The sequence below is a fragment of the Rattus norvegicus genome, chromosome 19, assembly GCF_021556685.1.
Source record: "Rattus norvegicus strain SHRSP/BbbUtx chromosome 19, alternate assembly SHRSP_T2T, whole genome shotgun sequence".
Taxonomy (NCBI): Eukaryota; Metazoa; Chordata; class Mammalia; order Rodentia; family Muridae; genus Rattus; species Rattus norvegicus.
Window position 1 is genome coordinate 62,894,411 of NC_141552.1, and position 20,872 is coordinate 62,915,282.

The following is a 20,872-nucleotide window of genomic DNA, read 5'->3' on the forward strand; positions in this document are numbered from 1 at the left end:
GTGTGTGTCTCAGTTTCATACGCGCGAAGGAATTCCTGACTGCCCATCTGGATATCAGAGGTGGCAGGGTCCCTGGACTCTCGTTTATTAAGTCTGGTGCTTTCTTCAGGACCCTAGTTTCTGAAAGGAACCCTGCTGTCCCCTCACTGCGTAGGTTTGGAGTGTCTTGGTTCCTGGAAGTGCATGTAGGCCTTCCCTCTCCTTTTGTTCAGTAGCCTGCTGCATATCTGTGATTCCCCTGCTGTGATAGCCCCTACTACTCGGAGAAAGAAACTGAGGTGGGGTCAGTGTTTTCACAAATGTTGGAGGAACTCACGTGAAACAAGACAGAGATTCCTGGGGTCTAAGTGAAATGAGTTGGGCCCCTGTGCTGGACAGATGGGAGGCAGGGAGGATGGACAGATGGACAGGGAGGCAGTGTGCACTGGACAGACAAGGAGGCAGAGGAGTGCACTAGACAGATGGACAGGGAGACAGAGGAGTGCGCTGGGCAGACAGGGAGGCTCTGGACAGATGGATGTGGAGGCAGAGAGGACGGGACAGGGCTGAGGAAGGCTGTGCCCTGCTGCCCAAATGACCCCTCTACACTGAACTCCAGGGCTGTCTGTTGAGCCTGTGTCTTCCATGGGAGACTGTGCTGTCCTTTGTGGGTTCCAGCCTGAGCCTGCTGCTGGAGGAAGCTTCTCTGAGAAGTCTCTGTTGCCTCAGGGCTCCACATGGGAGCAGCAGGCTGTTTGCTGCAGGCAAACAACACTCTGGGGTCACAAAGGAGGCATGGGGCAGAGAAGGTCAGCTAGTACGGGATTCTATTGTACCAAACCCACAGAGGTCAAACCTCAGAGAAAATGAGGCTGTGGCTGTAGAGATTGGGGATGTGGGGGGAAGGGGAGTCACCAGTTGGGAATGTTAGGGGGCAGCACATGGAATGGGGGACAGACACCTAAGGGGGTGTCAGTCACAATAGCCAGGTCATGAGACATGGGTGTGTCTGATAGCAGCCAGGATCTGAATGTGTGTGTGTCTGTGTGTCTGTATATGTGAGATATGTGTGTGTATTCATGTGTGTGCATGTATATATGTCTATGTATGCCTTTGGGTGTATGCCTGGGAGTATGTGTATATATGTATTTGTGTACACATGCATGAATGGTGTCTGCATCTGTCTATACATATATGTGTATGCATGTATGTATGCGTGTGTGAACACCTGTGTCATGTGTCAAGGTCACTGAATTTGGGAAGGGAGTGTGGTGTAGCCAGAGGGAGAGGTACAGGTGTGCTCACACCCAGGGCGTCTTTCCATGCAGCAGGAGTAAGAGCCCAACAATCCAGTGGTGCATATTTCTCTGTGAAGAGAGTTCGCAGCAAGCTCATTTTTGGCATGGGGGCATTCAGGCGACCAAGGAGCTGTGTCCTTACTGCCTTATAGTCTCTGGTTCTTGATACCAGAAGCAGAATCCCAGAGGCGAATGTGGTTGCTGGTCACTGTAACAAATGGGCTATTGGGCACTAACTCTTGGTGGGGTACTGCCTCGGTGAGAAAGGAAGAGGAACTTGGACTCTACCTCAGCTGAAGGAAGATGTCACCACCTCTTTCCTTCCTCCTTCCCAGTTCTCAGTGATGGCCTGAGAAGGAAAAGATGTTATCATGTCCTGGTGTCAGAATTCTGGGAAGAACACTGTAAACATCTTGATTTGCCCTGGCACTGAGGTCTGTCTATTGTCACAGTGTCCCAGGCCTCTGGGCATTTGTTGTGCCTTGGGTTCTGTGCATGGACCTCAGGCCTGGAGAACCTAACAGATGGCCTCTACCCCTTTCCTGGAATTATTTATAAAAGCTTGTAGAACTAGGGTGTGATACCACATATTGCCACCAGAGGCACTCTCTTCAGTTTATGTTTAACCAGAATTCCTGTGGTGAGGCTTCAGGGTTTTGAACATGTAAAATGTCACCCTAATCTTGTTAAAGAAGTTGTTTCGTACGCTGGACAGATCATTGAGACAGCAAAGTGCTTTGATATACAGACCATGTTCCACACAGGCATGAGTAGGGTGGTACACATGTGTAATACGCCTGTAACCTAACCCCAGGCAGAGGAATGCAGAACCAGGTGGAGCCTCAGGGCTCAGCGGCCAACCAGACTCACCAATATGTGAATCCTTGCTTCAGTGAGAGCCCTGTCTCCTAAAAAACAGTGAACACAGTGATGGAAAATACCATGTTGACCATGTCACATGTATGTGCACACTATACATGCATGTTGACTATATGCATGAGCATACTACCCACACATGCTGACCACATGTATGTGCATACTACACATGCATGTTGACCATGTGTATGTGCATACTATACATACACGTTGATTACATGTGTGTGCACACTACATACATATGTTGACCACATGTATGCACACACTACACAAGTACGTTGATCATGTGTATGTGCATACTATAATGCATGTTGACTACATGTATGATGCATGCTACACACACATGTTGACCATGTGTATGTGTACACTACACATACACACATCACACATATACCATATACACACCAAAATATAATAAAACACACCATACACATATTATACACACATACGACATTCATACTCATACATCACCACACATATACCAATACATACACTAGAATATAATAATAAAAACATACCATACATATACCATACACACATACAATAACACACATATTCATACAGCACCACCACCACACACACACAAACAAGAACATAATAATAACAATGACATAAAAGGTTATTTCCAGACAGATGTGTCAGTATTAGCCAATGGCTATAAGGAAACCCCACAGGCCCCTAGCAGGATGGCTGGGAGCTGAATCTAACTGTGCTGAGGAGACCTGAGCACCTGTGGAAAGAGCAGTGTGGCATCCTGCACCGTCACTGACACGGAGAGAAAGCACAGATGGCCGGTGCTGGGCATATGACTGTCTCTGGAGAGTTCACACTGGGAAAATCACTTTGGTTGGCGAGGGAGCTTGGGGACTGAAGCCACCTGTCTCCTGATGTAGAAGCAGATCTCAAGGGTTGGCTCATGTACTTGATGAATGTTTATCTTGCATATGTGTGCCCCGCTTTACCCGAGGCCCCCTAGCGAGATATCCTGTGCTCACCCGCTGCGCTGCTCTCTCCACAGATTGATGAACAGTACGAGCTGAAAGCTATCGAAAGAGAAAAGGCAGTCGCAGCCCTGCCACCCAGGGAAGCGTGCAAATGCAGCAAGGAGGAGTTGGCCAGAACCTTCCACGTAAGAACTTTGTCACGGTGTCTATTTTATATCTGTCGTGAAAGACAGTGCAGCTTATGGGGTGAGGGCTATACTGACTTCCAGGTACAGTGCAGACATAGAGACAGAGCGTGAGGCAGCCGGTCTCACTGCCTCTGAGCCAGGAAGCAGAGAGAGTCGGATGCTGATGCTTACCTGGGCCTCCCACTCAGGATGGAGCTATGTACATTCAGGGTGGGTCCTACCTCAGTTAGATCTCTCTGGAAATGCCCTCATAAGACATATCCCGAATTGATTTCACAGGCACTTTAAGTCCTGTCAAGTCAACAAGGTGAGCCAGCACGTCTCCGATACCATCGTGAGGTAGTTTGTGGATTGAGAGAAAGCACCACAAAGCTATGGGTGTGGAGTAATTTGGATTTCTGCACAAAATCTCAGTCAGCGGTGCCCCTGTCCCAGGAGCCACCCGCTTCAGCCCCTGCTAGAGTCCTTCCATCCGATGCTCCTTTGTCAATGATGAGAACGGAAACTGTGAGGAAACTGCTCAGCCTGGCTCTCTCCAGCCTCTTCTCATTGGGGCTCAACTTCTTTGCCACGCCTGTCTCTCACTCTTCATCTTTTATGGTGTGGAGATGCCAGCTACAGACACATTCTCACGAGTGCCTGAGGGAATTAGAATTTGTGAGCAGTGTAGGAGAGGCACCAACCCTGGCCTAGGAGTCCAACCCCTGGGGCCACAGGATGATGCCAACATCCTATCTTTAGCTTATGTTACTTGGAACACTAAGCAGACTGGTTACATGCGTGTACACATGTGTGCATGCATGTTTGTATGTGTACATGTATGTATTGGTATGTTGTGTGCATGCACATATGCATGAATCACATGTGTGGGTAGGGGTGTTTATGTGTGCATATTATATGTATTACATGCGCAGATGTGTACCTGTGCATAGGTATTGGGATGTACGTCAGTGTACATGTAGGGGGATTTGTGTGTATAGGCGCCCAGTGTCTGCTTCCTCTTTGGGGTAACCAGGCCATGGCACACCGAGCTGGAGTGGAGGGAGGGAAGCTTAGCTGGGTGTGGGTGAGTGCAATGAGGATCGTGGTAAATACTGAGCGTGTAGACAATGACGACACCTGGGAACAGCTTAGAGAACTGGTTCCTTTATTGAGGGGTGGTATTTATGCCCATGGAACGGTGGCCAGGGTCTCTGAGGCAAGGTTTGTGTGGTCCTGTACCGTTGGCCAGGGTAAGGCTGTAGATGAAGATGCTTCTCAGGGACTTGTAGGTGGTGGGGAGGGGAAGCTCATAAGGTCAAACTGGTGGGGTAATAAATTCTTAGGATGGTTGACGGTTGGGGAGCTGGCTTTATGGGGCCAGGTTGGGAGGTTGCCAGGTTGCCAATTCCTGGCATCCTCGAGTTTGAGGTATGCAGGGTTGAAGCTCTCTCAACCCTTCCTCTGTAGCCCTAGGCCACTGGGGTCTCACAGCCCCTCCCTTTTGTTTTATAAAGGAACAGTGTCGTCATAGTCAATGTCTATGTTGGGAATGGTTTGATGTTGAGTCAGAACCTGACTGGCAGTGATTTTCGCCTCCCATTCGGCTGTAGTCCCAGATGAAATGAAAGTATGTGTCAACAGTAATGAAGATGTATTTTGGGTCAGCCGATTTGGGGAATGTGGGTGACATCAATTTGCCAGAGGGTATTGGCTTTGGTGGGGTCCATGGTGTGTAGACATGCGGAAGAGGAATGTGTTTTTGGTATCCTCCGAGCAAGAGGAAGGTCGGGGAAATGGGTGTGAAGCCCTAGTGTGTGCGTGTGCATGTGCCTGTGCATGTGTGTGTGGATAGAATTGGTCCGATTGTTTAAGAGAACTCGTGAACACTCCTATGGGGACAACCTGGTCAGTGAGGGCATTTCTCTCAGATATGAGACCTGGCAAAGGGTTATGGGACCTTATGTGCTGGTGTGCAGGGGAGAGGCCCTCCCTCCCCTTTCAAGTGTCTTCTCCTCCAGGGACAAGCCCACTTTCCTAGTCCCCTCCCGGCCCCAGAAGATGCTGGCTCTCACCAGGCACCTGTGACTTCACTCTTTGGTCCTCGCTGGAGCTGGCACTGCTCACCCTACATTCCTATCTCCTTCTAGGTGGACCTGGACAGCGGCCTGTCAGAATTTGCAGTAGCCCAGCGTAGGCTGGTCCATGGCTGGAACGAGTTTGTCACTGATAACACTGAGCCTGTGTGGAAGAAATACCTGGATCAGGTAGGGACAAGACATCCTTCTCTGTGGTCACCCGGGGCACTGGCCAGGAAGGGCGGGCCAAGCATTCATTCTTTAAATATTGATCCTGGGTGTCCTTGGATGGGTTGCACCTAGGGTGTCGAATGAATAAGTTTCAAGATAAACAGTTTTGTCCTTTTGGATGCCCAGAGCCTCCAGGAGGAACCTTGCCTAAGTGACCATAAGACGTAGGTGGCCATAACACATAGGTGATTATAACCCTTACTAGAAACCAAAGACACTAGGGACACTTGCATGCTGAATGGTGAGTAAATAAATTGTGTCATTTTATTTTATCATTCCCCTAAAGCCATTTGCAAAGGGGCGGGGGAGCTTGGCCGGGGAGCAGGAAACCTTTCCCCATGGCACACGGATTTGCCAGAGGAAGCAAAGAGAGACACATGGGATCTCCTGGCAAAAGAGCATTTCAGAAGGCCAAGAAAGAATTAAGAAGGAGTGTTCCTCAAGAGACTATAAAAGTGAAGAAGGTACTGTCAGGCTGGAGAGACAGCTCGGCCGGTAAAGTGGTTTTGCCACACGAGCACATGGCATTTGGCTTCTAGAACCTACTCAGTTCAAAGCTGAATATGGTGCTGTGTGGTTGAAATCCTAGTACCAGGGAGGTGGAGACAGGTGGATCCAGCCAGCTTAGCCTACTTAGTGAGCTCTAGGCTAGTAAAAGATCACGCATACACACACACACACACACACACACACACACACACACACACACACACATACGGGGGAGGGGGTCAGGCAGAGACAGAGGCACAGACACACCCCTGTGGTTCTGAACTTCAAGTTTACCTGATCATCTTGGGTACAGAAACTCAAAGTCCCACAGCATTAGGCTGCGATGCTGAGGGCATTCATACCCTGCAGCCTGTCTGTCCCTGGGTACTAGCCCATCTTAGCTGATGAGGTCCGAGCTGGTCTGGTGCTGACCGATGATCTACAAGTCAAATGCGTAGCCACCATTAGGGTATGACCACAGCTGCCAGTTCTGGTTTAGAAGTCTGTATTTTCCCCCCAACCCAGTGCCAATTCTCAATCCCAGCGACCAGGCAGAGTACTCCAACACCGGAGGCCTCCAGGTAGTGGCGCTCCCTTCTTCATTTCTCATACAGGCTAGGCCTCCCCACTTCCTGTTTGTAGACTTCAGGGCTGCCCTTAAGCTGCAGCTGGCCTCTGATTGGTTCTGTTTAAAGCTTTCTTGATTGATTGGTCCAAGGTCCAATCACAGTTCGGGAAGCACCTTTTCAAGTGGGCTTTACCTAGAAGGCTTCCCAGTTCTTAGTGCCCTGCATTGACGCTTTTGGCACCAAAATTGGTTTATAGGTTTTGGGGTGGATCTGGCCAAACCCAGAAGAGTCATTGTCCAGACGGTGGAGGCTGCCGGAAGTTAGAGCCCAAGGAGGGAGGCGCAGACCAGACGGAACTAAAACAGCTCTGCCCCATTGGCTTTCTACTAGATGCTCACCCTGTTTTTTCCTCTGGAGCCCTCTGCTTACACACTGAAGGCTCCCTGCAACACTTCTCAGGACCCTCCCCCCCACACCCGTGCCAAAGACTCTCTCTCCGTCTCTTTCGTGGGCTAAGGGCTGGCTCACGTATCTCCGTCCTCTATAAATTCAAGGACATACCTATGTTAAGTGACTGGAGTCCATGGTCCTATGGGCACACAGCTTCTCTCTGTGCACCCTGCATACATTCACCCCTTCCTTACAGCCACTAAACTGCTATGAGGCAGCCACGGGGGAAACCTCCTTTATGTCCTCTGTGACCAGAGGACTGGCTGCTGAGTCTCAGAAAGGCTATGAACAAGACCCACTCATAGCTTTGGGTGGCTGGTCCCTTTATGTGGCTTGTGATAATCTTTGGAACGTGGTGGGCTCTGGGAAGGAGACATCAGTATCCTATGACATTGTTCTTGTGGAGCACACTGGATGGATCTGTGTGCTTTGGAGTAGGTCTTGGGCTTTGTGGAGATCAGGTCCCTTCTCCTTGCCAGCAGACCCCACCCTATGTGTCTCACACCCAATTCCAGAACTTGAAAGCATCCCAAGGACCAACTACTCCTATCCCTTCCCATTCCTCCTCCCTGCAGCCCTAGGGAGGAGGAGGAGGAACTTCCTGCTGGGTCAGGAGCCGTTCCTGGAGTTGCACAGCCAATGTTTGTCCATTCCACCAGTACCAAATCCTACCATATCCTCCTGGTTTCACCGGCCTTGGCCACTTACTGAGCCCTGGGCAGGCTACTCTCAGTACCATGGCTCCAAAGAGCCAGCAGCAACTGGGCATGGAGACTCTTTCATGGAATCCTAACACTCAAGAGGCTGAGGCAGAAGGATTGCTGTGAGTTCTAGGTCAGCCTACGCTAGAGAGTGAGATGCTGACCCAGAGAACTTAAAGTAACCAGGCATGGCACAGACACTTGAACATGAAAAGGACCAAGAATTCAAGCCTATTCTTGACCATGTGGCAAGTCTGAGGGGAAACTGAGCTAAGGTGACCCCATCTCAAAAAATGAAAATGAAAGAGAAACAAGGGAAGGGGAGGGAAAGGGAGCGGAGAGGGAAAGGGAGAGGAGAAAAAGACAGAGTTCCTATGCACTAGGAACTGGAAGCTGGAGGCTGGAAGAAGTCGGAGGTAGGTCCACATTGTGAGTCGATGGTGGAAACAGGCAGGGAAAACCAAGATTCCTGAGTTCTTGTCACACCACTGGAGCCCGTGCTGGATCATGAAAACACTGTGACATCACCAGGGTAGGCGAGGCCTGTGATCTCAGGACTGTCATCTCCCAGCTGTCAAGTATAGATGGGGTGGTAGGATCAAAGTGTCTTTGTGCCTCTGGTGTGGAAGAGGCATCTGCTAGGGCCAACTCAGGGCTGCTGTGTGAACTACCTCAACTCACCTGGATAAACGTGACAGCTCCAGAGGTGATGGTGGGGTTAGCCCCGTCATGTGTCACACCAACACACACTGCAGTGCTCCTCACGGGCTGTGGGACCCATGCACCGAGCCATATTTCCTTTTGTGCCTTGGCCGCTGGGAAGCTCAGAGGCAGAGATCTGCTTAAGATCCCCCTGATCTCCTCGGCTCTGCTGTCTGGTCTTTAGTGTGTTCGTACTTCCGTTCGATTCTCTGTAACATAAGTTGTCACAGCATGAGAGATCGACAGGCAAACCACCAGTGGAAAGTTCTTTGGAGAGATCTTTGGGACTTCAGTGCCTAAGTAGCATGGGGTGACACGTGTGGGGGCTAAGAGGAACATCACTAGAGTCCCCAGATGTTATCACAGGACGGGGTGATTGTGGTACACAGGGTTGGGGGGGGGTCTGTTGCAGCAAGAGAGGAGTGTTTGCTGGTGGTAGCCAGGATGGGCATTTACCGTGTATCCCAAAGACAGCCTTGAAGGGAGATGTGTACCCAGACGAGACAAAGAACCCAAAGTCAGGACCAGGTCTGGGTGAGGACAGAGTCAGGATTAGCCCACAGGTCTGTCAATGGTAGACCTACCTACAGAGGAGGAATAATGGGTTGAGCAGCCCCCTGTGTAGGGAGGATTGGAAGCCTGGCCTCACGGGAAGGTCTGAGCTGCCCAACAGCTGCAGGTAGAAACCTCCGCTGGCTTCTGTGGCATGAAGGTTCTGTGGTTCATCTTTCAGTTCAGGAACCCCCTGATCCTGCTGCTGCTGGGCTCATCCGTGGTGAGCGTCCTCACCAAAGAGTATGAAGACGCCATCAGCATTGCCCTGGTGAGTGACTGGTGGCCTCCACTCCTGGACTGGGATGCTCAGGGCTGGCCGTGCCTGCTGCATCCATCTTTCCAAAAAAATGATCATGGTTTGCATATGTATGAATGCATGCGTGTGGGAACACACGTGTGCACCCGTAGGCCGACCTCATTCCTCAGGCACCATTCATCTTGTTCTCTGAGACAAGGTCTCTCACTGGCCCGAAGCTCACCAAGTAGGCTAGGCTGTCTAGCTATCAAGTCCCAGGATTCCACCTGTCTCTGCCTCCCCAGTGCTGGGGCTGCAGGGATGCACCCCTGCGCCTGGCTTTTTACTTGGGTTCCGGGGATCAAACTAAGCCCTTCATATCCACAAGGCAAGCATGTGACCAATGGAGCCATCTCCCTAGCCCAGCTATTCCACAAGATAAAAGGGGGTGGGAGTTCACTGTGAGCAAAGTAAGAAAGGGACAGATAAAAACAAGCAAGTCCACCACTTGCCTTTCTGCCAGCATTGAGGGGTCTGTGTGGCATAGGCAGCCACACAGCCTGAAGGGGTCTATTTGGGGCAGGCTGTTTGCCGTCCTCTCCCCTCCCTGTGAGGTCTGAGTGTTTGTGTTATAAATGCAGTCGCTCCCCCTTAGTTTGCTGCAACCAAATGCCAAAAAGAAACATCTCTGAAGAGGTTGTTTGGGCTCTAGTTTTAAAAGGGGAGAGTCCAGCTGGTGGTGAAGGCCAGGTTGTGGTATTGGAATGAATACACACACACACACACACACACACACACACACATTCTCTCTCTCTCTCTCTCTCTCTCTCTCTCTCTCTCTCTCTCTCTCTCTCTCTCTCTCTCTGAGTTTGTGTTCCTGCACAAACATCATGACCAAGAAGCAATTTGGGGAGGAAAGGGTTTATTCAGCTCACACTTCCACATTGCTGTTCATCACCAAAGGAAGTCAGGACTGGAACTCAAGCAGGTCAGGAAGCAGGAGCTGATGCAGAGGCCATGAAGGGATGAAGGGATGTTACTTACTGGCTTGCTTCCCCTGGCTTGCTCAGCTTGCTTTTTTATAGAACCCAAGACTATCAGCCCAGGGATGGCACCACCCACAGAGGGCTGGGCCCTTCCCCCTTGATCACTAGTTGAGAAAATGCCTTACAGCTGGGTCTCATGGGACCCCTCAAGGGAGGCTCCTTTCTCTATGATAACTCCAGCTTGTGACAAGTTGACACACAAAATCAGCCTATAAATATATAATATATACATATATATATATATAAATATATGTTACACATAGGCCTTGGACCACAGGTCTGCAGCACTGGGCTTGGAGCACAGTGCGTATTCAGAGCCCCTGTGCCCAGCAGTGCAGCCAGAGCCTCACTGTAAGTCGGGCTCATACCCCCCTCCCGGCATCCTGTCTTCTAGGCCGTCCTCATCGTGGTGACTGTTGGCTTCATCCAGGTGCGTACATCCCGAGTCCCATCTGGGAGGAGTAGCTGGGACGTGGTGGGCATTTGTCGGGGGTCCCACCCTTGAACAGCACATCTGATGTGCTTCCTGCCAGGAGTACAGGTCGGAGAAGTCTCTGGAAGAGCTCACCAAGCTAGTACCTCCAGAGTGCAACTGGTAAGTCAGGGCTCCACGGAAGGAGCTGATGTGTTTGACAAATGCCTGGCCAATGCTGTCACCTTCGTGGTGTGACGTAGGGAGAGCTGTCTTGGTCTCACTGCGGGTGAGGAGACCTGGTGTCTGCCTTGGTGGTTGTTTGCTGTGTGACCACAGACAGGAGGCTCCACCTCTCTGAACCTCTGCTCTGGCATTGGGCCTAGCTTGACTTGGCAGGGATTGGGGGGAAGAGCTTGGAAAATAAAGCAGAAACCTGAGTCTTGCCTGAGGAGAGGAGCCAAGAATGCCGAAGTTAAGCTGGGGCAGTAACTCGCCCAGCCACAGAGCCCGGGGCTGACTGGTGTGGCTGCATGTGGAGGGCAGTCCTAGTCACTGTTGTATTGTTGTGAAGAGACACCATGACCAAGGCAACTCATAAAGGAGGAGATTACTAGGGGTCACTGTTTCAGAAGGGGGGTTCATAATCACAGTGGCAGGGAGCATGGCAGCAGGCAGATAGGCGTGGCACCGGAGGTGACTGAGAGCTTACATTTGAGACACAGAGTCAACGACCATGGGGCGGGGGAGGGAGGGAGGTACAGAGAGAGAGCAAGCCCAAGAGTGCCAGCCAGCTGAGAAGGATAGCATGAGCTTTTAAAATCCCCCCAGTGACACACCTCCTCCAACCAGGCCACACCTCCTCCTCCAAGACCACACCTCCTCCAACCAGGCCACACCTCCTCCAACCAGGCCACACCTCCTCCAACCAGGCCACACCTCCTCCAACCAGGCCACACCTCCTCCAACCAGGCCACACCTCCTCCAACCAGGCCACACCTCCTCCAACCAGGCCACACCTCCTAATCGTTCCCAAACAGATCCATAAACTGGGACCAAGCATTCAAACGTATGAGACTGTGGGAGCCATTCTCATTTGAACCACCACAAAGGTGTTCTCTCTTTAATTGGATCAGAACTCTGGGCAGGTGATGGCCTCTGGCCAGCCCACATGCAACTCCTCTACTATTTCTGTCCCCAGCTCCCATCAATGATGTTTAAAAAGGAAAATTTTTAAAAACAACAAAAGCACCCATCTGTCCTTCACAGCCCTTCGACCTAGGGCAACATGCATCAGTAGAAACTTCTGGAAGTATCGTCTAACCGGCTCTGAACAATGTGGGGTCTCTAGCCATGGTTTCTAAGAAGAGCCCCAAGTGTGGCTGACTGGGGAGGCAGAGTCCTTATTATCTGTCCTTTGATTTTATTAAAGTAAGCATGTAGACCAGATGAGGTGCTTGGATAGAGAGGAGTCTGAATACATTAGGGGCCAACTACGTTTCTTTAAACATTTACTTATTTGTGTGTATTTGAATCAGTGTTGCATGCCGTGGTATGTGTAAGGTCAACTTGGGAGAGCCAGTTCTCTCTTGCCATGGGCTTCTAGGGGTCAAACTCAGGTAGTCAGGTTTGACCTTACTGAGCCATCTTCTGGCTCTGGGGCCAGCTTTTAAGGGCATCATGTAGAATTCACAAGCTACCCTGAGAACTGAAGTAGCTCACCCACAGACCTGACTGAGGGCCCCACATGTGGCTGGGTCTCCTCAGTACCTGTGCTGATCATAATGGAGGACTAGAGGTTCCATATGGCCTCAGATGTTAGGAGACTCAAGACAGTCAGCTCAGATCTGAGCCTGCCCAGAGGTTTTCAGGAACACTCACGGCATGAGTTGGGGCTTTAGATGAGAAGAAAGCCTCATGGGTCATGGGTCTATCTGTTCTTCCAAGGTGCCAGCAGTTATGGGTTGCATGTAACAGACAGACAGACACAGTGACAGACAAATGCAAGACTGAGGAAGAGGGGCACAGTTGGGATGGTGAGGGAAATATGACCCATAGGCAGGATGAACATCCCAGGAGTTGTAAGGGACAATTACTATCTGGTTTTACTCACTGTTGAAAAGCGAGGCTGTTAGAAACCCAGACAGGTGACATTATCTGCTGAGCATCCAGAAATGAGTGATCTATGATGATGACCGGACTTTAAGCTTAAATACCAAGTCTTGACCTTTCCATAGTTTGGTGCGTTAGCGAGAGCCCTGAGACCAGTTCAGAGATCGTTTCCCTTTCAAAGCAGGGCCAAGGACCCGATGAGGTGCTCGGCAAGGAGACCACACTGGTGAGAGGAGTGGGGGTAACTGCAGGCCTCCGAGAACTCGGCGTCCTCCTCATGAGTAAAGACAGTGTTGTGAGGCAAGAGACGGGATAAATGGGAAGCAGCCGGTGCTCACCACTTCCAAATCCCAAACCATCAAACCAACATAACCCACAGGGGGATGGCAGGGGTGTGGGGGGACAAGGACAGCTCTGATTCTTACCAGGCAACCCTGACAGGACACTGAAGGCAGGGAGGACACTGAAGGAAGAACCTGTGGAACAGCAGGAGTGAACCTGGTGTTCTTGGCTACAAAGAATGGAAAATTTTATTGTGCAGAACACAAGGAAACGATATCATGTCATAGCAAGGGATCAGAGTGGGGGTTGATTGACACGGTGCCATGGGCTTGGCCTTGCCTCCTCATTCTGACTGGCTTCCCTAGAGGGTCCAAGGTGGCTGCCACAGCTCCAGCCATCACGGTCACAAACATATTAAGGTCCCACCGAAGAGACTGTGTGTACAGGGCAAGGAAACTTTTCTCACAAGTTCCAGCCAATGCCTCGTGTCTCACCAGTCAGGGGCTCTGTGATGTGCTCATGTCTAAGCCTGTCACAGGCAAAGAGGGAACCACTCTGATGATCATACCCAGGTATGGCCCACTAGCTAAATAGATGGGTGGCTGTAGAGGAGGGAGAAGGCCTAAGCAAAATCAAGTCTCCTGCCAGGAGGAAGGGGTTTCCTACTCCATCTGTCAAGGTCTACAAAGACCACGGAAACAGGTGTGCTTAAGGCCTGAGTGGAGGGTTTGGGCAGAGACCTTGTCCTAGCTCTCCTTAGCTGCTGAGCTAGGAGAACTAGAAGGAGGACATTTGCAGTAGAAACCTCCCCCATACAGTCATAGGTGTGGAGTTATGCACTGAGGAGGGCCAGGCGTCCCAGGCATTGAAGCTACCGCCCTGACGGCATCCTTCCTTCCTGGCCTCCAAGCCAGGACATCTCAGCATCAAGTGTGTTTTCCCAGGTGCCATTTGAAGGCCATAACTAGATGGCCTCTGCCCACTGAACCTTCCAGAGCCAGTAGCCTTGTTTCTCAGGAGACCCAGGGCCTCTCAGTAGTCATATGTCTTCCCAAAGTATTCTGAGATACAAGAGTTTAAAAAGTGGGACTGAAAGGTCTCGAGAGTTTGCCTTCAATAAAAATGCCAAGTCGATCTGTTCATCTAGTTGTCAGAGGGCATGAAATGGGGGGTCACCATGCTGCCTCCTCTCCCACACAGCCTGAGAGACGGCAAGCTCCGGCACATGCTCGCCCGAGACCTGGTTCCAGGAGACGTTGTGTCCTTGTCCATGGGAGACCGGATCCCTGCCGATATCCGACTCACTGAGGTGAGCGCCACTCGACTCTGTAGCCTGCTGGCCCTGGTGTACAGGCAGTGGCAGGGACAAGACCCCCAAATCTACCATTACCCAACAGCTTTTTCTTCTAGAACTGAGGTTCCCCTGGCTGTGTGGCTTCCATTCCAGATGGGTTACTCATAGTCAACACTGGTCCAAAAATATTAGTAATTGTCTTCTCTCTTGAGAAAGACAGAGAGACAGATAGAGACTGAGAGACCATTTATTATAATCTGTTCTTTTAGCTGAGTATCCTCTAGGGAGCTGGAAACACAGCTGCATGGCATGGGGGGGGGCAGCCAACACTGGCCTAACACATCTTGGGTATGTGGGGGTTTGTGCATTATGTGTGCAAGCTTGTGTGTGTGCATGCGAGCCTGGAGGCTGCAGAACCATCTTGGGTGTCATTTCTCAGACACTGTGTTCCTTGAGCCCAGGGCTCGCTAAATAGCCTCAACTGGCTGAACAGTTAGCCCCGCAGACCTGCCTGTCTCTGTCTCCCTAGCTCTGGGATTACCATTATGTGCTACTGCCGTGCCAGCAGCTGCGGGCCACCACCACTACCTTCTTCCTCCTCCTCCACCCCCTCCTCCTCCTCCTCCTACTTCCTTGCTCCTTTGCATCCTCCTCCCCTCCCTCCTGCTCCCCCTCTTCTTCCTCCTCCTCCCCCTCCTCTTCCCCTTCCTCCCCTCCCTCCTCTTCCCCTCCCTCCTCCTCTTCCCTTCCTCCTCCTTTTCCTCCTCCCTTCCTCCTTTGCTTCCTCCTCCTCCCCTCCCTCTTCTTCCCCTCCCTCCTTTTCTCCTTCTTCCCCTCCCTCCTCTTCCCCTTCCTTCTCCTCTTCCCTTCCTCCTCCTTTTCCTCCTCCCTTCCTCTTCCTCTTCCCTTCCTCCTTTTCCTCCTCCTCCCCTCCCTGCTTCTCCTCCCCTTCCTCCTCCTCCTTTTTTTTCCTCCCTCTCCCCTTCCTCATCTTCCTCCTTGTCATTGTCTTCTCTCTTTTCTTCCTACATGGGTCTGGGATTCAGATCAGGTCCCTGTACTAGCAAGGCAAGCATTTTACTGACTAAACTATCTCCCCAACCAGGGAATGTGGTTTACTAAGCAGATGACAATGTTAAAACCATCCAGGGCAGGACTGGGTGGGCTATGGGCTGCTTCATAGCAAAGAGGGAAACTGAGGCAGAGAGCCATCAAGTGCAGCAGAGGTCTGGTTTGGTGACCCTGGTGAAGCTGTCTCCTCTAGTCTGTTCTAGTACCATGCATGGGGCAGTGTAAGATGATGCTACGTTCTGGAGAAAGGACTGGGCAGCAGTCACACGAGCGACAGATTCTCCCAAGAACAAACGAGTACTGCTTAGGCTCTCAGTGAGATGAATGGAAAGTAACCGAGGTTTATCCATGGAGTTCTGAGCCCTTTCTGCTGTAAGTGTTCTTGGAAGGCGAAGAGGCACAGCCATGAGAGGGGCTGCACATGAGGCTGGTTTTGAACTCAACACCTAAAATGCCAAGTGTGAAGTAACCTGGAGCTCTCTGCTTACCCGCTTCATGCCTCAGTTTCTTTAAATGTATCACAGGAGGTGGTAACAGCCTGGAGCTGTTAGGAGGATTAAGTAGGGGCTGGGGATTTAGCTCAGTGGTAGAGCGCTTACCTAGGAAGCACAAGGCCCTGGGTTCAGTCCCCAGCTCCGAAAAAAAGAACCAAAAAATAAATAAATAAAAAAAGTGTAGGAGGATTAAGTAGCTTCGTAGATAGAGAACTGTGGGGACACTGGCTGGCTCATAAACTTAGTCTGTGTGAGGAACAGGAGAGCCTTGGGCTGGCCCAGCGTCTCACTACCTAACAGACATTTGTCCAGACTGCTCAGAGTACCAGATAATCCGCTGCCTGTAATAGCCCAGGTATTGGTGGGTGATTTAAGCTTACGTATCCCTGAGTAGACTTCAGGCTTCCAGGTCAGTTTAAGTATCACCCGGACTGCTGCTACCTGCTCTCGCAGCCTCGTGTTTATTTCAGCAACACCTGCACGTATTGGGAACTCAAAGATGACACCATCGTGCCCCGCACATCTCCCTGTTGGCATTTTGCAGCTCCCTGGGACAATCAATAGCTTTGTTTATTCGAGGCAGAAAACCTTTATCAGCCATTAAGCTCTGAGACGTGGGAGTGCTCAGCCCTGACCAGTGAGTTCCGGGAACAGGAGGTTCAGAAGCTTCAAGACAGGACCTACAATAGCCTGTGCACAGTTGTATGGTGTCACAAAGCCTTATCTTCTGCTCCCCTGAGTGGGAACAGAGGCAAAAGTTCTTTGGCTATTCTTTCTGGCTGTGGAGTCTAAAGCGAAGACAACTCCAAGTAAGCTTTATGGAGAGGTCTTACTAGGGGCAGGATTGTAGGGGAGTGAGCAGAAGCACACATGTGGCCCAGGAAAGGAGAGAGCCTTTGTGGGCTCCATCCTCCAGCACAGCCGCCTTGGTCACACTACACTATGTGGGTATGTCCTCAGTTCTGTCTTGGACTCACTCACGTCTCTTCCAACCCCTGCCTCATCCCCTGAGACTGTGTCCTCTGCACCACAACTACCTGCTGCTTCTCGTTCAGAGGCTCTGTCAGAAGCTCCTGGGAGGAGACCAGTGTTTTATCTATGATCATAGACTGCAAACTGCACTCTAGGCCACCAGAGTCATGTGAGCTGTGGTGTAGCCCTACCAGCTTGGCCCCCCTAGTGATGTTACTGCCATCTTGGCTTTGTCTGCACACCCTGGATATTCCTTCAAATTGAAGCTGCGTAAAGACACATTTGTTACAGCGTTTCCCTGGCATTAACACGTGTGGTTATGCTTGTATTTAAGGAGCCTATTGACCCTGTGGGAGTCTCTCTTGGAACCTCCTTATAGCCTATAGGGCTGTACAGCCTCCCAAGGTGGCACTTGGGGTAGCTTTGAACCTGAGCTGCTCTTCTTGCCCAACTCTTGTCCCGCTGTCTTTCTATGTCCCTTCTGCCTACCAGGTGCCAGCAGCTGCTGTAACGAGCCCAGGGTCCAAGTATAGGCAAAGCATGCTCCTCCCTCTCCCCTCCTCCCTTTTCCTTCCTCCCTCTTCCCTTCTCCCCCAGCTCTGGAGACCAGGAGCTTCCCAGTGACCAGAGGTGCCAGTTCCCTGCATTCTTATGGCTCCTTCTAACCCTTAGCCCCTCTCTGATCACTTGTCCTCCCCAAGGATCTTGGGATTCCATTACCCTTACAGTCAGTATCAGCTCCCCATTTCAGAGGGCCTGTCGCACCTGCCAAGTACCCTCTGCAAAACTGGGGAACACATCTATATGTTCTGAAGATGGTGGTGTCAGTGTCTTGGGAGGATCCATTCCAGAGCCCCTCCCTTGCACCCACTGCCCTCCAACACTGAGGTGGGGACCCAGAGCCTTGTGCATGCTAAGCCCACGACAACCGCTGAGTGACACAACCACTGAGTGACACCTCTAGCCTTTGCATTTTAGTTTGAGACAGGTTTCACTAAACTGTCCAGGCTGGCTTTGAACTTTTGGTCCTCTTGCCTCAAGGGCCCAAGTTCTGGATGGCATTCCAGCACTGCCAGCCCCAGTTGACCTGTGTTTCTATGTGCAGGGCTCTATACTGAGTACCAAGAATACAGCAGAGAACAGACATGACCCTGGGCTCCTGGGTTACAGCCTGGAAGAACAGGCCTGAGCCCGTCCTTGGGGATGGTTGTTTAATGGCTGTTGGAAGCGTCTTACGGAAAGACCTGGGACCCAAGAACCCAGCCCCGACTGCGGAGGGCAGGAAGGGCTCCTTGGAGACAACCGCTTTGGGGCTGACCTTGAAGGTTAAATGGACAGGAATTAGCTGTTTTAAACAGGAAAGATCCCAGCTACAAGCCAGGCCTGACTCCACCCAGAGACACTGCTGTCTCCTAGGTGTTGTTGGGACTGTTTCCCATTGGCCCTTCCCATCCTGAGGTCTCAGCTGAGGTCTGTCCTTCTGCCCGGCCTCCACAGCAGCTTTTCTCTCTGCCCTGCGTCTTTACCTGCTGAGCTACCTCACTGGGCCTGTCCCCCCCCTATACAGCTCAGTGACAACACACAGACCCCTGGAGAAGCTCATTCCACATCCAGAGTGAAGCCTTCAGTTACCACCCGGCTCTCACAGTGGTGAAAGGTGCTGGGTGGGAGGCAGGCCCAGGGGCTTGGAGAGGCAAAGAACTGTTCCAGCGAGCAGTCGAGCCACATTTTCTGCCGATTCTGACGTTGCAAATAGCATTAAGCAGGGTGTGAGATTTGCATGTCTTTAAGGAGAAGCCCAGAGTGCCAAGCTTTTCTGAGTCTGGCTTTCCAAGGCCCCTTCCCTGTCTAACGTCTGTCAAAGCTTTGGGTACTGTTCCAATCCTCAAGGCCTCTGAAGGGCAAGAGGGGATCTGAAGATCTCACTCCCCCCCCCCCCCCCCCCAGGTCACAGATCTCCTGGTGGATGAATCCAGCTTCACAGGAGAAGTGGAGCCATGCAGCAAAACAGACAGCCCATTGGCGGGCGGCGGGGATCTCAGCACCCTGAGCAACGTGGTCTTCATGGGGACGCTGGTGCAGTGCGGGAAGGGTCAGGTAAACAGAGCCCCGGATCCTGCCAGTGCGGCCCCAGGCCCCGCGTTACCTTACCTCCCTCTCTCCTCCGCACAGGGGGTCGTGATCGGAACCGGGGAGCAGTCTCAGTTTGGAGAAGTTTTTAAGATGATGCGGGCAGAAGAGGTAGGGGCTGCGGGGCTGCGGGGCTGCGGGGCTGCGGAGGGCTTCAGGGAAGCAGAAAAGCAGGGCTGAGAAAAGCCAGCCACCGCTTCCATCAGACTTGTTCTAAGCCAGAGTCAGCCCTGCCCACCTACAGAAAGCCGGAGGACATTGGATTTGGGAGCATACTTTTTCGTTTTTTAATCTTAAAACTCAGCACGTGTGCTGGCCGGATAGCTCAATGGGTAGGGGTACTTACAGCCCACTAAACCTTATGACTCTCACGCGGGAAAGAGAAAACCAATTCCTGGAAGTCATCCTTAGAACTCGACCACACACACACCACACCACACCACACCACACCACACCACACCCCCCCAGAGAGAGAGAGAGAGAGAGAGAGAGAGAGAGAGAGAGAGAGAGAGAGAGAGAGAGAGAGAAACTTACTGTGTTTATCAAACATATGTGCATGGTACCCAAGATCACTCACAGTGCTTCCTCCTCCTCGACCTGCAGACACCTAAAACTCCATTACAGAAGAGCATGGACAAGCTAGGCAAGCAACTGACCGTCTTTTCCTTTGGCATCATCGGTGAGTGAACTCGGTTCCTGATGGGCTCTGCAGACCCAGCAGGGCCGTGCGGGTGAAACTTCAGTGGTTCTGTGTTGGGTGCCACACATTTCTGGGTGTCTTAGGGTTTCCATGGCTGTGAAGAGACACCGTGACCAAGGCGACTCTTATAAGGACAGCATTTAATTGGGGCTGGCTTACAGGTTCAGAGGTTCAGTCCATTATCATCAAGGTAGGAGCACGGCAGCATCCAGACAGGCAGGGTGCAGGAGGAGCTGGGAGTTCTACGTCTTGACTGGAAGGCAGCCAGGGGAACGCTGGCTCTCATGTGGCTAGGAGGAGGGCCCCTGAGCCCACCCTCACAGTGACACACTTCCTCCAACAAGGCCACACTTAATAGTGCCACTCCCTTGGCCAACCATATTTAAACCACCATACTAGTGAAATTGAAGTCCCCTCTTTGAGTTCTTAGTCTCATTAATAAAATTATTGATTGATTGATTGATTTTTTTTTTTTCAAGACCGGGTTTCTCTGTGCAGCCCTGGCTGTGTCCTGGAACTCACTCTGTAGACCAGGCTGGCCTCAAACTCACAGAGATCCACTTGCTTCTGCCTTCCAAGTCCTGGGATTAAAGGTGTGTGTCCCCACCACCCAGCAGTAAAATAATTTTTAAATGAGTTTAGAAGAGAGCTCAAGGACAGTTTTTATTAGAATTTGAGAGAAAATAATGGAACATCTTTCAGGGAGACTCATGTCAGGGGAGAGGAAGATAGATGCCCGTGTCTTTCTAGAGTTAGACCAGAATGTCCTGCCATGGAGGTCAACAGGTCCCTCCATGGAGAAAGAGAGGGTCAGGGCTTCAGAAAGCGAACAAGAAAGCCAAGAGCACTAGGGGAAAAATGTTCTGGCTTTGGTCAGTACCCGAAAGAAAGAGAAAAGAATAGAAAGGAAATGTTACTTCTCTGAGTTAGGGCTTTTCCACCTACCCCCAGTTCCCAAATAACAACTGGGAGAATTATTGTTATTGAAAAAATACCTAGGCCATAATTTTGGCTTGTGCCCTGCTAGCTTGAAACTTACATTAACTCATTTATACTATTCTATGTCTGCCTCTTCAGTTTCAAAT

General features: G+C 51.1%; 1 protein-coding gene and 1 long non-coding RNA gene across 7 annotated transcripts in view; one reads left to right on the top strand and one right to left on the bottom strand.

Annotated features, from left to right (window-relative positions):
* Positions 1-20,872, top strand: part of Atp2c2 (ATPase secretory pathway Ca2+ transporting 2) — a 57,269-nt gene that overhangs the window by 15,959 nt on the left and 20,438 nt on the right. Inside the window, 9 exon segments of one of the 3 annotated variants that reach the window (NM_134462.1) lie at positions 3,172-3,282; positions 5,415-5,531; positions 9,218-9,307; positions 10,715-10,750; positions 10,854-10,915; positions 14,327-14,435; positions 18,905-19,054; positions 19,130-19,198; positions 19,691-19,766. In NM_134462.1, coding sequence (NP_604457.1) covers positions 3,172-3,282; positions 5,415-5,531; positions 9,218-9,307; positions 10,715-10,750; positions 10,854-10,915; positions 14,327-14,435; positions 18,905-19,054; positions 19,130-19,198; positions 19,691-19,766 — 820 coding nt within the window. 3 annotated transcript variants of the gene reach the window in all.
* Positions 2,020-20,079, bottom strand: LOC102549202 (uncharacterized). 4 transcript variants are annotated; one of them, XR_015644203.1, is made up of 5 exons: positions 19,622-20,079; positions 8,464-8,693; positions 6,357-6,501; positions 5,340-5,641; positions 2,020-3,924 (listed from the first exon to the last, which is right to left on the bottom strand). It is a non-coding gene; the product is annotated as an uncharacterized LOC102549202 (long non-coding RNA). The 4 variants fall into 4 exon arrangements; XR_015644206.1 differs by lacking the exons at positions 2,020-3,924; positions 19,622-20,079 and adding an exon at positions 9,069-9,374 and having other exon boundaries at positions 6,357-8,353; XR_015644205.1 differs by lacking the exons at positions 2,020-3,924; positions 19,622-20,079 and adding an exon at positions 8,941-9,014 and having other exon boundaries at positions 6,357-8,353.